Consider the following 20,554-nt stretch of genomic DNA (forward strand, 5'->3'; position numbering starts at 1 on the left):
ACTGAACATGTAACTTGCATAAACTTGTATAAACACCTGTTTATACAAACGGGAAACTTAAATAAACTTTCTACATTTTCAAAAAGATGAAAATTGGTTTAAATTTTCGAGAGAACATTATCACTCCTTCCACATTACACTCACGTTAATGTTTTTTATGCCCTTAGCCTTAGATAATTTAAAACACTGCTGATGGTATGTATGGAACTGGCTGCTGTAATAAGGAGCTGTGAATTTTGCCCAGTGCATTGGCCAAAAAAGGCACTGCTGGACAAACAGATCAAACCTTGAACTTTCTTAGTGCAAGGGATGTGATTTACAAACCATTTAAATGCCTGCAGTCAGGACTGAAGTGCTTTCTCTAAACCATGGGTGGGATTACAATTACTCAGGGTTAAAAAGTATGTTCAATTCATATTCATACCAAAACACTTTAAAAGAATGATGGACACAGGTTAAGGTAGAACCTAGCATTTTATTTAGATCTTCATTAAACTGTTGGAATTGAGAACCAGACATACGTAATAAACCTCCAAAAATAGATGCTGAAAGGCACTTTCTGCTTAGGGCAAGCAGTCATGGAATAAGCATGTAAACAAGCTGGCTTCTCTGTACCACACCAGCCAAGTCAGCTTTCTCCATGGCCAGCTGCACCAGCTCTGCCCTCCCTTCTGTTAACACCAGCCAGAACCCCTGTAGGTCTAACCCAAGGTTTTTCTGTAGGACACCTTGGCCTACCTGGGAATGCTGGAAACATGTTAAAGGAATCATGGTGTTGAGGAAAAAAAAAAAAAAAAAAAAAAAAAACTTTTAAAAGCTGCCATCTGAGGTGATGGCTTCTCTGTACTTACGCCATACCCCAGAATACAATAAATAAGCAATTAGAAAATGTTCAAGTATGAAGGGATTTCCTCCTCCCCGCCAAAAGCACTGCTCTCTGAAGGAAGCTGGTTTCTCTGTAGCTACACCAGCTGTTCAGAAAGCTCATTGGACCTGGTTTTGAAAACAAAACAAAGTTAAAACCCTGGGAGGAGTTATTGTGCAGTGTGGAGTGCTCAGTCTTTCTTATAAAGAAAAAAAAAAGTTATCTGGTACCAAAGTGTGCAACCTACAGACCCTCAGGTACAGCCCTGTGACTTCTTTGTATGACATCACAAGGGTGCCAAGTGCCTGTTTTTCTAGAGCTAGGAGTTGGTGGTTTGGCTAGTGCTGAAACCATGCATAGGATTGATTTACTAAATAAAAACCTTATTACGTACGTCCTCCAAAAGACAGCTGAAAAGTGGAGAGATTTTGATTTGGTGCTGTTTAAGAGATGGCAATTAAGAGCATAAGCACCAGGGTGATGGTTTAATGGTAACTGCCTTTTTTTTTTTTCCTTTCTCATGTCAGGCTAGAGCTCCAACTGGAACTTGCGTTACATGCAAGAATGATTGGATAGAGAACACTCCCTGACAAAGAGCTACATAATTAGAAATGGATCAAGTTAAAGGGAGGATAAGGGAAGGCTTCACATTCATAATAGAGCTCAAGACATTACAAATTCATGCTGATAGGGCTGTGGCATTGCCAGACAGAGGCTATAATGGAACTACAAGTACTTTACGTGCACATTACAAGGACATTTTCAGCATTTGGTGGGAAAGTCAATGCAATTAGGATTTTAGAAGGTTGGGTGATAGGGCACAAAGGTTCAATTTCAAAGCATTGTTTACTACAGTGCTGTTGGTTTGTTTCTAGGCAGTTACATGGATCACCTATGCTCACTAAATTCATTATAATGGTGAACAAACACCTAGGGACAGAATAGCAAGCCCAACTTACAGTCCCCCACACAAGCTAAAATTCATGTCATTGACTAGAGTGACTGCAACTGATCAGGAGCTGAAAGAGGACAGGAAAATTTAGGAAGAAGGGCCCTTTCCCTCAGAGCTTGAAGGCTTCTCTGTAGCCTACGCCAACAAGTCTGGGGAAAAAAGGCTAACACTTTCAATATTTAAGCTTTTTGGGCACTTCCCATGGGAAGCTGTCCCTACCAAAGTGGCCATAGGCTGCAGTCCTCTGATAAATTGGCTTCTTCAGATCCAGATCCCTGGAATATACAAGTCCGTAACTTAATATGTAGCATTCAATTAAAATAAAGCAAAACAATCAGCAAGACTCATTTTCAAGACTTCTGGCAAATGAGTTCAGTTCTCTGGGGTATGCTAGGAAAGAAGTTTGTGGCAAAAGTGTTTGTTACTTCCCTGGTGTCCAAACTCCTTGCACAGTCCTTATTAGTAACTATAGTTCTTGTTTTTCCGTCCCTGGCTCAACAAATATGAAAACTTGTCATTATTCTGAGACATTTCAAGTGTCAAAAGCTCATCTAAAATCATGGAATACTTACCGAGGTCCCATGCCCACACCCTACCATGGTTATTTTCTTTGTAACAGCCATGCCCATTCATCTGTACTAAAATTTCTTTTAAGTAAACATCCCTTAGGTAACAGGAGCACAAAGCCTATATCAAATGTGGAGGACTTTCTAGGGTGGTTAGTCTAAGCCATGCAGCACTGTAATTTTAGAGTTTTCCTAATAACTTAAGCCTTTACTGACGGCAATTTAAAAATGACATCAACACATTCTAGGAATTACCATGTTTCCCCACTCCAGTCTTCCTTCAAACCTTCACTTTCTCAGATTTGAATATAACAAGTATATATACATACACACCCACACCCTCAATGTTTTTCACTAGCAATAGTCTTTACCATCTTTACCTGACAATGACCCCAGGGCGGAGGTCAAAATTCTTCTTCACAATCTCTAATAGCTCTCTCTCACTCTTCTGAGAGGTGCCATAATGGAAAATGGAGATAGACAATGGATGAGATACTCCAATAGCATAAGAGACCTAAAAGAATTTAAATGTCGTAAGAGTCAGTGATCAAAAGACCCACATACTTGTGTAATACACTGGTATCAAAAAAAGACAAGTAGATAACTGCTAAACACCCTCCCGCTTACATGCCTTTTAGTCAACCCAGTTATATAGAAGTATATACCTGAACAAGAACCCTTCTGCACAGACCTCCTTTAACAAGGGACTTTGCCACCCAACGAGCAGCATAAGCAGCTGAACGGTCCACCTTGGTATAATCCTTTCCCGAAAAGGCACCTCCTCCATGAGCTCCCCAACCACCGTAAGTGTCCACAATGATTTTCCGGCCAGTCAAACCAGCATCACCCTGAAATTACAGGATTTAAGTTACTTTATAAAAGCCTAATCGTTTCCAGTGGTTCTAGATCAGGCTTGTTAAATGGTTATTCAGTATCACTTGGCAAATATCCCCAGAAGAGGCACACGTAGGCTTCAAAATACCTAGGAAAAAGGTGGAAGTAGCCAAATTTTTGCAAGTTTAACAGAAGATCCAAAAAAGCAACTGAATTGACATTGTAAGACCTTACCTGAGGCCCACCAATAACAAATCTGCCACTTGGCTGTAGATGATAGATTGTATCCTCATCAAGATACTTTGCAGGTACAACGGCTTTGATGACTTTCTCCTTTAGGGCATCCCTCATCTCATCAAGACAAACTTCTTCATCATGCTGAACAGATATAACAATTGTGTGGACTCTGATGGGAAGCACAGCACCTCGGTCCTGCATATACTGCACAGTCACCTTGAAAGCGAAACAGATCATCAGAACACCAGTCTATTAAACAATAGCTTTGTTCCTGATTCTCTACCCTACATTACAATACAGAGAACAAACCATATTCTTCTCTTAGCTTTAATCAAAACACCTTACTGAAGTCCTATGCCAAGGTAATGTGTGTAGTTTTGATACTCGTCACTTACTTGAGTTTTAGAATCTGGGCGTAACCAAGGCAAAGTGCCATTCCGGCGTAGTTCAGCCAGTTTGGCATTGAGCTTGTGCGCTAAGACAATGGTTAAAGGCATACATTCCTCTGTTTCATCAGTGGCATAACCAAACATCAAACCCTAAAAAAGGAAAAGTTACCAATGCAATCAATCCAAGCTTTAGAATTTAATGTTATCAGAGATTCAAATAGATGTCTACCAAGATACCTGGTCTCCTGCACCAATGTCTTCCTCATTCCGATCAAGATGAACACCTTGAGCGATATCTGGTGACTGTTGCTCCAAGGCCACTAGCACGTTACAAGTCTTGTAGTCAAACCCTATAAACAAAACGATGTTTTTTGGGGTTTGTTTTTAAAGGGCCATAGCAATACTTTGTATTTACGACAAAGTAAATTTGTCATTTTAAAATTATCGAATTCTAAATGCTGCTAGAGAAATCAAATATACCTAAAACTTAGTACTTTTAAAGAATAGGGCTGGAACAAAAAGACTAAAAATATACAAGTGGAATTAAATATTCCCAGGAACACTCTAGAAGATATAGCTAGAGAGAACTGAAAAAAATACCTGGAAAAATGAGGTTAGAAAGCCCACTCATTAAAACACACCTTTGGAAGAATCATCATATCCAATGTGTTTAATGGTTTCACGAACCACTTTCTGGTAGTCAACAGCAGCTCTGGATGTAATCTCCCCAGCAAGAAGGATCATTCCAGTTTTAGCAACAGTTTCTAGTAAAAGAAAGGTTCACACTCAAACATCACTGTTATGAAGTAATTTTCATGCTACCTTTTCATCAGGTGATAGCGCAGTGCTCTGAACCTACCACAAGCCACTTTGGCATCAGGGTCCTGCTGAAGGTGGGCATCGAGAACAGCATCACTAATCTGGTCACAAATCTTATCTGGGGAAAAAAAAATTCCTGGCTTAATTTCTTTAATTCACTGATAATGTCATGTATGTCATGCCCCCTTCCCCTATAACTACAGTTGGGAAGACCTTTGTGTTTTCTTTTAAAAAAAACTGTGGCCGGACTTCCCTGGCAGTCCGGTGGTTAGGACTTCTTGCTTCCACTGCAGGGGGCATGGGTTCAATCCTTGGTCAGGGAACTAAGATCTTGAAGGCCGCTTGGCAGGGCACCCTCCCCCCACCAAAATTGTGGCAAAACCTATATGGCATAAAATTTACCAATTTAACCATTTTCAAATGTACATTTTCAGCGACATTCCAAGTATGGAGATCTTAACGGCTATATTGCTTTTGCAGAAACCATTTCCCTGAAGAATAAATGCTGAATATAGTGCTACATGTTTCCTAACCTGACACCTTGGTCTTCATATAGCTGTACCACAGATCACCAATTCAGATAAGCCAGCAGAACACCCAGCATGTTTAATACATTTAAGATCATTGCAGTATAGGCACTTTACACCTTTACAAGGACTTCAGTCCCATCTTTAAAGTATTTCAGACATTTTGAAAAATTAAGTTCCCAGGCAAAAACAATTTCTATTGTTAAACAGGATAGCCACATAATGGAGATTGATTAAATGGAAATAAGTAGAAAGTGTTTTATCTTCCATCCAAAAGCAAAAGCAAGGAACATTTACCTTCACAGCATTAATTTTCAAAGACAATGGTACTTACATTTTATCCCCCGAATTTAAATTTTTCATTATAAATCTAACCAACCAGAAAGGTGAACCGTTTATCAATTTCTCCCTAATTCTAAGAAACGCCAATTAGGGCAATGAGAAATAATGTCAGACTTAAATGATGAAAGCAACGACACTTCATGAACAAAGGGAATAAAACGGCAACCATTTGATTTTGTGTTAAGAGTAGTCCAGGAACAAGAGCCGAAGAGACTGGAAAATCCCCAAATGTACTCTGAATCCTTGCTGATCTTCCCCTCACTGTACTGCCCTCCATTAAACATCAGGAGAACAGAAAAAAACCCGAATATCACTTTCCTAAATTTTCTATAACCATCCAAAAAGAACTTTAGCAAAATGTGTACCGCAGTCCAGTCAGAGGCCCAGGACAATCTAAACATTTACAAATGCCTGCGGCTTTAAGTTAATAAAAGGCGGTTCAAATACACAGTGCAGTTCTCAGCGCTGGGGGAAAACAAAACCACCCACACCACACCTGACCTTCACTCATCAGGATCTCGGAGTTTGTCCTCTCCTCTACCACTAGGTTGCTCGTGGGATTTCATCATAGGCACAGTTAAGCTTGCTAGAGAGAAATGGATCCTTAAGCCAATAGACGAGGCATCTGTCACTGTGGTCATCCCAAGAAAGGGCTGGACCCGTCTCGTAGAATAACGATCTTCACTAGGTAAGGTTTTCAGGCTGGGATCGAAAGTTCCTTGAAATAGCTTCATTCGTTCACGTGTAAATTGATCGCCATAATGGCGGACCGGTGGACAAAGCCCGGAGGAGGATATATGGAGAAAAAACCTTGCCTAACAGCCCCAACGCAATGGCGCCATACACTTAATTCACGCTTCCTATCCTTTTCACGCACGATCCAAATAAGGAATGCCACCTCCCGACAAGCACTATATTTAGTTGGAAGCTGTCACCTTGACGCGAGGCCATATACCGGCTAAGGGCATGTCGTATTCTTCAGGGTAGCCAAAGAATTAACGGGAAGCGCGGACGCCCGGTGGCCCGGGCCACGCTCTGCAAACCAGCCGGCTCCCTCGCACAGAAGCCACATGCGGCAAACACGTGGTTGAGGCTGCAATGCGGGGCGCGCGCTCTCGCGGGCCGGACGCGAGCACGCGAGGCGGGCCGCCCACTCGAGGTGGCTCGGGCCGCAGGGCGGGGAGAAGGAAATAGTGCCCTCCCCGGCTAGAACACGAGCGGCCACGGCCCCCGCCCTTCTCGTTTTCTGGAATCTTCCGCATGCCGGGGCGCGCGGCCGGATGGGAGGGGAGGAGAGGAAGGGGGGGGCGGCGGCCACGCGCTCGGCAGCAGCGGCGCCACGAGGAAGGCGCGCGGCCGCCGCTCTTTCCACCAGCAGCCGGGAGAGGGCCACCGGCTTGGGCACCGCGGCCGGCGGATCCTGCCGGCCACTCCCGACACCGCGCCCCGCCCCTCGCTTCGCTTCAGGCCCCGTCACCTCACCTGGGTGGCCTTCCCCCACAGACTCAGAGGTGAAGAGGAACGTGCCCTCCTCGATGAACGCGTCGTGGAAGCCGTTGAGCTGCCCGTTCATGGTGGTGTTGGTGAGTGAAAGTGACGTTGAGAAGAAAAAGCGGTGAGCCTACAAGTGCGAAACGCGCAAGCAAAGGACCGCGTTCTTGTCAGCTCGAGCGGGCGGCGCGGAGCAAACGAGGCGGCGGGCAGCGCGGCCTACTATTTATACACGGCGCCCGCGCGCGCCCGGCCAGGGCCCCGCCCCTCGGCGCCGCGCGCCAATGCGCCACTCGCGCGGGGACGGGGGAGGGGAAGGGGCGGTGCACCGAGGGGAGCTCGACCGAACCACTCTGCCAGGCAGGGGGAAGGGAGCGGAGGTAACGTGCCCCTCTCGCGAATATTCGCCATCTTAAGCACTAATAAGGGGTGAGGGGAAAGGCAATATACTGGGTCGTTGTATGCTTCCGTGTTCGACGTGGGAGGAAGAGAGACAAGGGCTTTTTGGGCCTACTCCCCTGTGCTGTGACAATGGCACCTCCCTTCCGACCGTTGGCCGGGCTACCTGGCCGCTAGGTCGCGTCCCCCAGCGGGGGCCGCGGGAATCGTCGGGTGTTTTGTCCTCTGGCTCTCCCCGAGGGTCTTTCCGGCTGCCCTGCCTGGGGATGCCCGGGTGACAGGGAGCCAGTGGCCCACAGCCACGTGAAAGTGGCCATCTTGGCTGGTCAGCGTACGATCCTTCGCACGGCCTTGTGCATCCTCGCCCTGAGCGCAGCCGGCGGCTGGCTGTCCTGCGGGGGGCCGTCTAGTTGCTGGCAATTTCTTGGTTTATGGTTCTGTGGTGAAAATGGCCGAAAAGCGGAATAAAGAGAGTTCTGTCATCGATTTCAACGATTGCCGTCTCCCTTCCGCCCCCAGCGCTACAGTTTCTGAGAGAGGCCCTTACTCTTTGTGGACCCTACGGTGGAGGCCACGCTCGGCCCCTTGGCTCCAGCCTTTTCTCCAAGAAAGGAGGCTGCTCACAAGTCTCACCTTGCACTTGCTGACTTTACTATCTTGGAGGAGGAAAAAAGTCGATGTTTAGAGTATGATTTCAGTCTTCTGTTCAAGAGACTGTTGACTATTGGGGTGGGGGGAGCCCCGTTTACGCCCTTGTATGTGATTCAGCAGATCTCTTGACAAGGTGATGGTCCGTTTCCTGAAGCTTTCACTTTAAAATGTCCACCTGCGTTTGTGCCAGTTTTGCCCATTTAAAGGAATTATAGGGAGAGAAGGGAAAAAAACAAAACCAAACTTGAGCTAACGCGGAGCCGGGAGTCGGGGACCGATTTCATTGCTCTCCGTTTGGAAGGAGCCCACAAGTGGCGGGTGGGCCGGTGTCACTTGCGTCCCGCACAGGGGCTTCGGACTTGGTTGCAGGGCCGGGGGCTGCTGCTGTCGCGGTGGCCCCGAGCGCATGAACTTCGGGTTTAATGATGTTATTAGGAGACCGCCTGCTCCTAGGATAGGATACACGTTACCCTGGGGAGATGAATGAGACCCCTCGCAGCAGCCTCCAGCTGCTTACCGCTCAGAGAATTAGGTAAATTCGGAAGAACAATCCTCTCCGCGGCTTGCGGGAGGAAAGGTGGGTTTGCTGACTGGGAAACAATGGAAGCACTTGGGTTGTGCTTGGGGCTTTGACAAAGAACGTTAAAAAAGGGCCCATCTCTAGACTTTATGACCACATCCATGGTCCTTCAAAGCAGGGAACAAGAAAAGGCTAAATCACAAAAGAGACAATATAGATTTTTATATTTGTTTCTGTTTTTCAAACTAACTTAATGGAAAAATAACTGTGTAAGACGTTCATCATTTCTTGTTTGTTTTAGAGTAGTTCACTTTTTTTTTTAAGCAGAATGCCTAATTTGTTAACTTACAATGTGTAATAAAATTCCCAACTGAAACAAATTGCATGTGTAGGCAGCTCAGTGCGTTATCTTCCAGCAGAAAAATCTAGGGGAAGCTAGAATATAAAGTTATTTGATTAATATGGAGTCAGAACAAGGAGATTAAATTCAATGATTAGGTCATTAAACCCTGATACCCCTATGCTAACAACTCCACAGTGGGGTTGTTCCTGCCAAGGAGATTAGAATCAGCTGTTCATACTTGCTTACCTACTCATTCTTGTTCTTAGCATCTGTAATTTAATGGTTAAGGGTAGGGGTTTTGGAGTCAAGCCTCTACCACTTATTAACAGTGTTGAGCAAACAACTAACCCTCTCTACACCTCAGGGTCTTCAGTCTGTAAAATTGGGGTAATAATCATACTCATAGGATTGCATCAAGAATTAAACAAAATCATGCAAGCAAAGTCTTTAGCACAGTATCTAGCACATTATAGTTAGCTGTAAAAAATAACCCTTCAGTGGCTTCCAATTGCTGTTAGAATAAAGACCAAAATCCCTACATACCCTTAAAGGCCTCAGTGTGATTTGGTTGCTACTTCTTTAACCTCATCTTGTGCCACTTTCTCCTTTTTGTCTTCTACTTTGCATTCTTTTAACTATTAACAGTTAAATTTCTTAACTGATTATGCTCAAAACAAAGCACATTTTCATTGATTTATATTTTTCACATTGTCCCTTCCTCCCACAAATATTTACAAGCATTTCTGTCAAGCAGACCCAGTATTGGTGCCTTGACACTCTTGGTCTCTGCCCACCCCTAGCTCTAAATGAGGGGAGATGCCTGGCTAATTCCTCCCCATCCTTCCCACCCAGCTCAGCTGCCACTTCCTGGATGCAGCCTTCAGCTGCCTCATTCTGTATGAAATCTTCACCTACACAGATTTCTCACAGGGTCCTGTGTTTTCCTACATGGCACTCAGTGCTCTTTGAAATACAGATTTGGTGATTATTTGATGAATGTCTCAACTCCCAATTTGATGTGTAAGCTCCATGACAATAAGATGGTCCGTTTTGCTCAGGCTTTGTTGCTGAGAGCCTGACACATAGAAGGTCCTTAAGAATGTTTGTTGGAGGAGAGGGAGAGGGAGAAAGGGAAAGAGACACAAGGAAACGATGAGTTAATATAAGGGATGGCACAAAGAAGTGGAGAAATGGGAAGAGCCACCGCTTTGTTTCAGTCACCAGTGTTATAATTTATAACCCTGAGAGCTCGTTACTAATGGGAAAGCTCATCGTCATCCTGTTCTGAGAGGAATGAGATATCTGATTCCATACATTAGTGCCCTAAGGCTGAAATAAACTAGGAGGAGTTATTGGTTTCATATTTAACATGAATGAGATTTGTTGAATGTGAAATGTTGCAAAACACAGAAAAAATCGAATCGCCTAAAGCCTCCAGATCTCAACCCAAAGAACGTTAATGTGGCAGTAACTCCATGAAAGAGGCAAGGTTGGTATTGGATAAACTGGTGTGTGGGACTCAGCAAATATGATGACTCCAGGTCTTATCTGTCTGCCAGTCAAGGAGAGAGTACCAGTAAGTAAGAGAAAGCATTTGCAGTGCAAGAAGCTGTTGATTTGGCAGGAAAACAGAGGGAGATGACACTAGGTATATCAAAAAGCAATAGTGAAATTGTGGAGATGTTGAGAAGAGAGCTCCTAAGCTTTCCAGACTACCTTCTGTGTGAGGACAGGTCAAGAAGAAAGAAGTCTAGGCCAGACGTCTCCAAAATTGTGCCAGTTCTTTAGGGTCAAAGCTCAGACATGGTCTCAGAAGCAAACTACCTCTAGTGGGTTCTGAAACAAAGTACTCTGTGAATCCCCTCAGTGTTAGGCTTCTTGTAATGTTTTTGTTTCTGTTTTTCTCTCCTGATAATCATATCTTTTAACAATCCCAGTAGGTAGAGAGGGATGGAAGAATGCATAGGGAACAATGAAGAAGACACTGAAGGAGACAATAATATAATGATGACGACATCTATAATTTATCATGACAGGCACTTTTCTAATATCTATGCCTCATAACAATTCCAGAGAGGCATATATTATTTCTCTTCCTATTTTATACATGAAGAAACTAACATGTAATTCTCCCAGGTCACACACCAAATCAGTAGTGGACTTGAGCTTGGATCTGAGCTCTAAATTCATGTTCCTTGCTACAAGTCATAGGATAGATACTTCACACTCCCGGAGGTAATTAACCATAAAATTCGGTTTATATCCTTCCATACCTTTTTCTATAAGCATGCACGTGCATGCACACACACATACATTTACCTGAAACATGGATTTTTCTCTTAACAATTTTTATGGCCATTTCTCCAGGACACTATACAGAGATAGAAATCATTCTATTTTTTTTTTCTCTTTTAAAAAAATTCTGGTAAAATAAACATAACAGTTACCATTTTAAAGTATACAGTTCTGTGACATTAAGAACATTCACACTGTTCTGCAAAATCATTTGTTTTAATAACAATAAAACATACTATATATTGTGACTCCACCATACAATTCATTCAACTGTTCCCTTAATGGTTGATATTCAAGTTGTTTCTCATTTTTTTCTGTACATGCAATGCTGATGAAGGTAACATCCTTGTACCTATACTTTTGTGAAGCAGTGTTTTTATTTTTGTGGAAGAGATGTCTCAAAGTGGGAATGCTGAGACAAAGGATATGTACATTTTTACGTTAGTAGTTACAGTCAGATTACTTTCCAAATGGCTGTCAAAACTTCACGTGAGAAGTATGAGAAGGGTAGGAGAATATCTAGAAGCCACAAAGGAAAAGACTGATAGACTTAACTACATAAAAATGAAAAATTACTGTGCAAGTAAAATCCAAAGACAAACAATAGAAGAAAACATTTGCAATCCATATGACAAAGGCTTAGTACCAATTGATAGGAAAATGACAAACAGCCCATGAAAACTAGGAAAAAGAGTATAAGTGAGTAATTCACCCAGGAGGAAATGCAACCATACGAAAAGATACTTAACCTCATTGATAGGGAAATGAATTAATTCATTTGTATAGTGAGTTTGGGAAAAACAAGACATGTGGAGGAGGGGAGGGTAGAAGGAGGAATCTAAACAACAGGAAGGTCCGTCTCTAGCTCCCCCATTAGTTTGGCCTTTAGTGGAGCTTTCGTTTTTCTGATGATTGATCCTTATGTGGCTTTTGATTGTTTGTTGTTTTGGGGCATTTAACTCAGGAAGAGTTAAAGACATTTAGTAAAATTGCTCTAACAAAATCCCTTCCCTAACTATTTACTTATTTATATAAACAAGGTTGCTCAGTGCTTATACCTATAAAAATGAAAAATAGATCAGTAATGAACCCTGTCTCTTTCTAGCAATAAGTAATATTCTTTCATGGATTTTAAACTAGTATAAATACAGACATGTGTGTTTATATGTTTTTCCTTTTTTGATTGATAATTATAAAAAATTAGTATATATTCATTTTGATCAGTCGTCTACTGATTATTAGTAAGTCAAGCCAAAGGAAATTTCGCTAACTCTTAGAGACTTATAGTTATAATAAACATTTTCTGATATATATATATTTCAATTTATATGCATATTTTGGTAAAGAATAGGTGACAAGGTGATCAATAAAAGACTTTCAAGATAAAATATAAAATATATTACACTAGTATAAAATTCTGCTGAGGAAGTAGATTGGAGTTCACAGAGAAAAAGGAATAATACAAATTTTTGCACTATTAAAGAAGAATTTGTTCATGTACTTTGTTTTTTTAAAAATAAATTTATTTAATTTTTTTTGGCTGTGTTGGGTCTTCGTTGCTATGCGCAGGCTTTCTCTCTAGTTGAGGCAAGCAGGGGCTACTCTGTTGCCGTGCGCGGGCTTCTCATTGCGGTGGCTTCTCTTGTTGCAGAGCACGAGCTCTAGGCACGCAGGCTTCAGTAATTGCAGTAGTTGTGGCTCGCGGGCTGTAGAGCGCAGGCTCAGTAGTTGTGGCGCACGAGCTTAGTTGCTCCAAGTCATGTGGGATCTTCCCGTGGACCAGAGCTCGAACCTGTGTCCCCTGCATTGGCAGGTGTATTCTTAACCACTGTGCCACCAGGGAAGCCCTGTTCATGTACTTTTTATTTATTTATTGTTCATTATGTCTATTTTTTTTTTTTTTTTTTTTTTTTGGTCAAACACACAGCTTGTGAGATCTTAGTTCCCTGACCAGGGATCGAATTTCTCTAAGTTTATGTAAAAGTGATTGCAAACGCAGAAACTTCATGTGAGCCAAGTCCAGGTAGCATGTGAAATATCAATACTGTAATAACTCTCCAGTCCAAAATAGTGTGTAGATGCTATTCATCAGATATTTTGCAGGGTTTCTCCAACCTTGGTGGCAGTGACATTTTGTGCTGGATAATTTTTTGTTGTAGGGAACTATTCTGTGCACTATAGGACGTGTAGCAGTATCCCTGGCCTCTACCCACAAGATGCCAGTAGCAACACACCCCCACAGGTTACGACAACTGAAAATGGGCTCCCCAGTTGAGAACCACCAAGCTATTGGAAACATTGCAAGGTTATGGTTGACGCTGCAGTTCAAAAGTCAGGGTCCAAATTGTGCCCTGTCTGGAAGGCAGCCTTGCTTTCAGTCTCTGAGGATTAGGATGAACTTGTAAGTCCCTAAAAGTCTTCCCTGATGAAGCCCACAGCCCTGCAGGGTGTAAGGCCCCTGTGTGTGGACTATTATAGACCTGAGTCTCTGGGAATAGCCTGACAGGGAATAGTCCCACTTGCCTGGGCTTTTGGACCCTGGATGTGGGAGCAACACAGGCGAGGAGGGGTGGTGAAGCAGATTGGAGGCTGGCCACTGCCCTCACTCCCTAGAGGTGAAGCTATAGACCGTATGGAGAGGGCCTCCCAACCTGAAATCCAAGAACACCAGCTGACCAGACATATCTCATCCAATTGAGCCTAAGCACCATCCAGGAACACAGGACTATGTGTCTGTAGCGCTTCACCTTTACTCTAGGGGCAAGACAGTTTGGTGGATGCCACTATTTGCTCTCCTTGCAGGTGACCCTGGACCTGGACAGGAAGTGGCCCTTGCTGGACAAGTTCCTGCTCAGTTAAATTGCTCAAAACCTGCAAATTCAGTGCTTGTGGTCCAGAGCCACAGGGAAATGCCAGCTCCCTGCAGTGCAGTGGTTCATAACCCTTTTTGTAGGTCTGCAGAAAGCTGGGTATCTCTCCCTAGAAATATGCAGCACATATACTCACACACACATAATTGAATATGTAATTTCTGAAGCTCAACCATATACTACAAGAATCCTTTATAGTATCTCATGAATTTAAATTCACATTCCCTAGTAACCTGCAGTCCCACCTCTAGTAACCTATTCTTTTTTGTTTTTGAATTTTTTGTTTGTTTGTTTTATTTTTTTAACATCTTTATTGGAGTATAATTGCTTTACAATGGTGTGTTAGTTTCTGCTGTATAACAAAGTGAATCAGCTATACGTATACATATATCCCCATATCTCCTCCCTCTTGCATCTCCCTCCCATCCTCCCTATCCCACCCCTCTAGGTGGTCACAAAGCACCGAGCTGATCTCCCTGTGCTATGCGGCTGCTTCCCACTAGCTATCTATTTTACATTTGGTAGTGTGTATATGTCCATGCCATTCTCGCACTTCGTCCCAGCTTACCCTTCCCCCTCCCCGTGTCTTCAAGTCCATTCTCTACATTTGTGTCTTTATTCCTGTCCTGCCCCTAGGTTCATCAGAACCATTTTTTAAAATAGAGTCCAGATATATGTGTTAGCGCACAGTATTTGTTTTTCTCTTTCTGATTTACTTCACTCTGTATGACAGACTCTAGGTCCATCCACCTCACTACAAATAACTCAATTTCGTTTCTTTTTATGGCTGAGTAATATTCCATTGTATATATGTGCCACATCTTCTTTATCCATTCATCTGCCGATGGACACTTAGGTTGCTTCCATGTCCTGGCTATTGTAAACAGAGCTGCAATGAACATTTTGGTACATGACTCTTTTAGAATTATGGTTTTCTCAGGGTATATGCCCAGTAGTGGGATTGCTGGGTCATATGGTAGTTCTATTTTTAGTTTTTTAAGGAACCTCCATACTGTTCTCCATAGTGGCTGTATCAATTTACATTCCCACCAACAGTGCAAGAGGGTTCCCTTTTCTCCACACCCTCTCCAGCATTTATCGTTTCGAGATTTTTTGATGATGGCCATTCTGACTGGTGTGAGGTGATACCTCATTGTAGTTTTGATTTGCATTTCTCTAATGATTAGTGATGTTGAGCATCCTTTTATGTGTTTGTTGGCAATCTGTATATCTTCTTTGGAGACATGTCTATTTAGGTCTTCTGCCCATTTTCGGATTGGGTTGTTTGTTTTTTTGATATTGAGCTGCATGAGCTGCTTGTGAATTTTGGAGATTAATCCTTTGTCAGTTGCTTCATTTGCAAATATTTTCTCCCATTCTGAGGGTTGTCTTTTTGTCTTGTTTATGTTTTCTTTTGCCGTGCAAAAGCTTTTAAGCTTCATTAGGTCCCATTTGTTTATTTTTGTTTTTATTATCAACCTATTCTAAAGAAATATTAGCATTTGATGTGTAAATATGTTGTGTGTGTTTATATCAGCATTTTTTATAATAGCAAAAATATGGAAAGAGCTTAAATGGATACTAGCAGGGAAATTGAAAGATTGTTCATTCATTCATTCACAATGGAATACTATGAAGCTATTAAAAAGAATGAGGAGCTTCCCTGGTGGCACAGTGGTTAAGAATCCAGCTACCAATGCAGGGGACACGGGTTCAAGCCCTGGTCTGGGAAGATCCCACATGCCGTGGAGCAACTAAGCCCATGCACCACAACTACAGAGCCTGCGTGCCTAGAGCCTGTGCTCCGCAACGTGAGAAGCCACCACAATGAGAAGCCTGCACACTGCAACGAAGAGTGGCCCCCACTCACCGCAACTAGAGAAAGTGCACTCACAGCAACGAAGATCCAATGCAGCCAAAAATAAAAATAAGTAAAAAAATAAATAATTTAAAAATAAATAAAATTTAAAAATAAAAAGAATGAGGTACAATTATATGCAGGGATTGAAAATAGGTCTGTGATATTCTTCTGTATAAAAAAACATTGAAACAATTTTCATCTTGTCTTTGTAAAAATTATTACATATGTGTAAGTACAAATGTGTGTGTGTATATATATATATATACATTTATATATATATATATATATATATATATATATATATATATATATATAAAATATGTTTGTGTTCATAGAATAAATACTGGGAATCTAAGCACCAAAGTTTATAGCAGCTACTTCTGTGGGGTGAGATTTACGCTTTTCCTGTATTCACTCCTGTGTTATTTTAAATTGTAAAAATTTGCAACACTTATTTCTGTAAGTTAAAAATAATATTAACAGCAACAACAAAAGTGAGTTATCTCTAGGGTGTGGAGTGTGGTGGAGGAACCTGCTTCAGTCCAGTCAGCCTAGCCTCCCCAGGTAGAGTAGGCATTTTCTATGGCACAGCTCTCATGGGAAGCTCCCAAATACCAGACAACCTGCTTCTGAGGTGTCAGTACCACTGAAGAGCTCTCTTTGAAAAGGACAGTCCACCACCATGCTCCATTAATTGATCCTTTGAAGTCATTTGTCCCTAGGGAGACCACCGAATTTTAATATTTTTAATATACAAACTTTACCAAATAGACTGCTCTATCTTATTCTCTCTCCCTCTCTCCCCCTCCATCCCTCCCCCCGAACCCCCCCCACACACACCCTGGATACTGCCCACAGTCCCAGCCTAAGTTACAGTGTTCTGATATATCCTATTCCAGCATATCTATTCCAGAGATATTGCCCTAGGCATTCCTTTGGATTGAGAATTGGAAATTGGACTAAATTCATGGTTTCTGGCCTTGTAGACGTGGCCTGGTGTGTACAGACTCTGCCCTCTTTTTGGACTCTCGCCCACTGCTGCCACCAATGACACTGCCAGGCTCTGACCCTCTCCTCTTGGCCTCCTGCCATGCTTCCCTCCTGACGTTCCCTCAGACACACTTGGGAGCACATAAACTGGAGGGAGTCGGTGTTGAAGACTTGTATAACTCTCAGCTTCTGCTCTTGTTCTAATCAACCAAATCACAAAAGACAGTGTCTAATAGTAAGTGGACCCCATGTAGGTTTTGCTCTTGGGAGCTGAGCATGAATACAGCTATCCCTTCCTCTTTACAGTTATTTTTTAAAAATATATGTATAAAATATATATATATGTATAAAAGTAACAAAGCACATTAAGGAAAGTTTGGAGGAATAGGATTGAGAGTCCAGAGATAAACCCATACATCTATGGTCAATTGACTTTCTTTTTAAAAAATATTTATTTATTTATCTATGGTAGCATGGGGACTTAGTAGCAGCCGGCGGGCTCCTTAGTTGCAGCTCACCAGCTCCTTTGTTGCAGCATGTGAACTCTTAGTTGTGGCATGCATGTGGGATCTAGTTCCTTGACCAGGGATTGAACGTGGGCCCGCTGCATTGGGAGCGTGGAGTCTTATCTACTGGGCCACCAGGGAAGTCCCCATATGGTCAATTGATTTTCGAAAAGGTGCCAAGATCATTCAAAGGGGAAAGAATAGTCTTTTCAACAAATGGTGCTGGGACAACTGGATAGCCACGTGCAAACGAATGAAACTGGGCCCCTACCTCACACCTTATAGAAAAATTAACTCAAAATGGATCAAAGATATATATGTAAGAGTTAAATCTACACAACTCCTAAAAGAAAACATAGGAGTAAATCTACATTGTCTTGGACTAGGCAATGGTTTCTTTTTTTAAAAAAAAATTAATTTATTTATTTGTTTATTTTTGGCTGTGTTGGGTCTTCGTTGCTGCACCAGGGCTTTCTCTAGTTGCAGCGAGTAGGGGCTCTCTTTGTTGTGGTGCATGGGCTTCTCACTGCGGTGGCTTCTCTTGTTGTGGAGCACCGGCTCTAGACATGTGGGCCTCATAATAATTATTTATATGAAATGTTCAGAATAGGAAAATCTATAGAGTCAGAAAGTAGATTAATGGTGTCCAGGACCTGAGAGGAAAAGGGAATGGAAATGATTTGCTAATAGATACGCAGCTTCTTTTTGGGGTGATGGTTGCATAAGAGGTAAGGTGTGGTCAGCTGACTGGGCCAAGCATCATTGGACAGAAAACTCCAGGAGTAGATCCTTACTTAAACCTTCAGGGACCACTCAATCTTCTGTTGTTTGAGGCTCCTATTTGGGCAAAGTTGAAATTCATGGAGTTCCATCAATCTATTAACTTCCCTGGGAGAGACAATGGTTCACACACCCAGACTCAAACTAACCACCAAATAGGCAGAGGATGTGGACAATATATAAGAAACACAAACAGGAATAGACATGTAATAGACATGTAGTCAACCTCACTCATAGTTAAAGAAATGCATTGCAAAACAATGAGAATCCATTTGTCATCCATCAGATTGGTAAACAAAAGTTTTGCAATGCCCAGTGTTCACAAGATTATGGGGAAATAGGCCCCCTCATACACTATTCCTGGGAGCATAAACAGATTCAGCTCTCCTGGAGGGCAATTCAGCAATGTCTGTCAACATTTTGAATGCCTATTCTCAGTGACTTAGCAATTCTACTGCTAGAAATGTGCCCTAGGAATATACTGGCAAAATTATGCCAAAATTTGGTACAAGGATGTTCACTGCAACATTGTCGGTAATAACAAAAAAACTGGAAAGCATCTAGACATCCATCAGCAGGGGATAAGTTAAATACATTCACGTAATGGAAAAGTATGCAATCATTAAAACCTGAGGTAGACCTGTATACACTGGCATGGAAAGATCTTCTAGGTGTGTTTTGTTTAAAAAAATAAACCAGTGTGCACAGCAATATGATCTCACTTGTGTTAAATTAAAAAATAGATATATGCAGACTTTTTCTTTCAGGAATGGGTACATAAGAAGTGGTGGTAACTTTTGGAGAATGGTTCTGGGGGTTGGCAGGAGGAAAAGATAACTTCTGCCTTTTATTTGATGCTTTTCTATACTATTTGATTTTTTAAATACTATGTGAATTTAAGACTTCTAAAATAATAAATATTTTAAAAGCGGACAAGGAACGTGGAGGGATAAAGAAGAAGGAGAAGAGGGATCCCTTAGTTGGGAGATTATGGTTTGTCCTGACACAGGACTGTCTTGTTTTAGCTGCATTAATGAAAGCATTGTGACCGATCATTTGGGTTTTAGGAAGGTCACCAGGGCAGCGGGCTGGAGGATGGAGGGGAGATATGAGACTAGAGTCAAGGGGACTGGTCAAAGGTTTTTTGCAACAGAGCGGGGCCCAAATTGAGAAAGAGATGGCAGGGGTGGAGACACTGCCCCAGGTAGGAGAGTTATTAAAAAGGGAGACTGATGGTCTTTTTTTTTTTTTAAATTTTTATTTATTTTGGCTGCACTGGGTCTTAGTTGCAGCACTAAGGGCTTTAGTTGCAGTATGCGGGTTTCTTAGTTGCGGCATGTGGACTCTTAGCTGCGGCATGCAAACTTTTTCGTTGTGGCATATGCACACGGGATCTAGTTCTCCGGCCAGGGATTGAACCTAGGCCCCTGCATTTGGGGCGTGGAGTTTTACCCACTGGACCACCGGGGAAGTCCTGGAGACTGATGGTCTTGATGCCTGACTGGATAAGGAGGATGAGGGGGCCCAGGCATCTGCTTTAGGCGACTGAGTGGATGGTGATGCTGTCCAAGGAAACACTCAGAAGGAAGGAGAGGGATAGAGATGGAAGAGGGTGGGAAAGAAAATAATGAGTTCAATTGTGAACATGCTGAGTTGATGAACATGTTGAATTTGATCATGTTGAATAGACATATAGGGATGGAGCTCAGAGAATTGAGCTGGAGATGGAACACATCAGATCGATGGCCAGTGGTAGTTGAAACTTAGGATTGGGGTAGACCAAAAAAAAGGCCGGGTTCAAAGTGAGACTCTAGAGATCACCTATCCTTAAGTGTTGGGTAGAGGAAGAGGAGCCCTCAGTGAGGCTGAGGGGCGATCAGAGCTGTGAGAGGAAAACAGGAGGGAGTGGGGTCACACACAACTGATGTTCTCTGTTCCTGGCCAGACACAATGGCTGATTTTTTAAGCTACCCTGGACTTTCTGTTTATGCTCTTGCAAAGGCCACCCACCAGTGAGAATGGCCCCACTCCAAGTTCACGGTTTGTAGCTCTGCTGGGCTCTCCCTGTACCACCCATCAAATTATTTCTACTTATCCTTGGTTGGCTCTGGCTCTCATTCCCCAGTTATTCTAAACTGTCACCATGTTCATTTCTCACATTTCACTTCCACTCTCATCTTTGTGGCCTATCTTGCCTTTCTACTTCAGGGAACAAACGAGGCCCTCAGGGGTGAGTGCCTTTAACATCTTAGCCCTTTCTCTATAAGTGTATCGAAAACAAGATTTACCTTCTTTCCTAGTATTCAGTCTCAGAGAA

The 20,554-nt window shown here is 42.6% G+C and overlaps 2 protein-coding genes across 5 annotated transcripts in view; one reads left to right on the forward strand and one right to left on the reverse strand.

Moving 5' to 3' along the window:
• Nucleotides 1-455: 455 nt before the first annotated feature.
• On the reverse strand, nucleotides 456-7,269 carry MAT2A (methionine adenosyltransferase 2A). 2 transcript variants are annotated; one of them, XM_059079571.2, is made up of 9 exons: nucleotides 7,014-7,269; nucleotides 4,703-4,780; nucleotides 4,485-4,607; nucleotides 4,081-4,193; nucleotides 3,850-3,993; nucleotides 3,452-3,670; nucleotides 3,049-3,231; nucleotides 2,764-2,897; nucleotides 456-2,092 (listed from the first exon to the last, which is right to left on the reverse strand). In XM_059079571.2, exons 1-9 carry the CDS (start codon nucleotides 7,102-7,104, stop codon nucleotides 1,990-1,992), a joined length of 1,188 nt encoding a protein of 395 aa, XP_058935554.1. In that variant the 5' UTR covers nucleotides 7,105-7,269; the 3' UTR covers nucleotides 456-1,989. The 2 variants fall into 2 exon arrangements, with proteins under 2 accessions (XP_058935554.1, XP_066863392.1); XM_067007291.1 differs by lacking the exon at nucleotides 7,014-7,269 and adding an exon at nucleotides 6,033-6,624.
• CAPG (capping actin protein, gelsolin like) overlaps nucleotides 6,666-20,554 on the forward strand; it is a 116,523-nt gene continuing 102,634 nt past the window's right edge. The window contains exon 1 of one of the 3 annotated variants that reach the window (XM_067007304.1): nucleotides 6,666-7,114. The gene's annotated coding sequence lies outside the window, so the exon portion shown is untranslated. The remainder of the gene's footprint in view (nucleotides 7,115-20,554) is intronic. The other 2 variants (XM_059079575.2, XM_067007301.1) reach the window with 2 other exon arrangements.

The sequence above is a fragment of the Kogia breviceps genome, chromosome 11 (assembly GCF_026419965.1).
Source record: "Kogia breviceps isolate mKogBre1 chromosome 11, mKogBre1 haplotype 1, whole genome shotgun sequence".
Taxonomy (NCBI): domain Eukaryota; kingdom Metazoa; phylum Chordata; class Mammalia; order Artiodactyla; family Physeteridae; genus Kogia; species Kogia breviceps.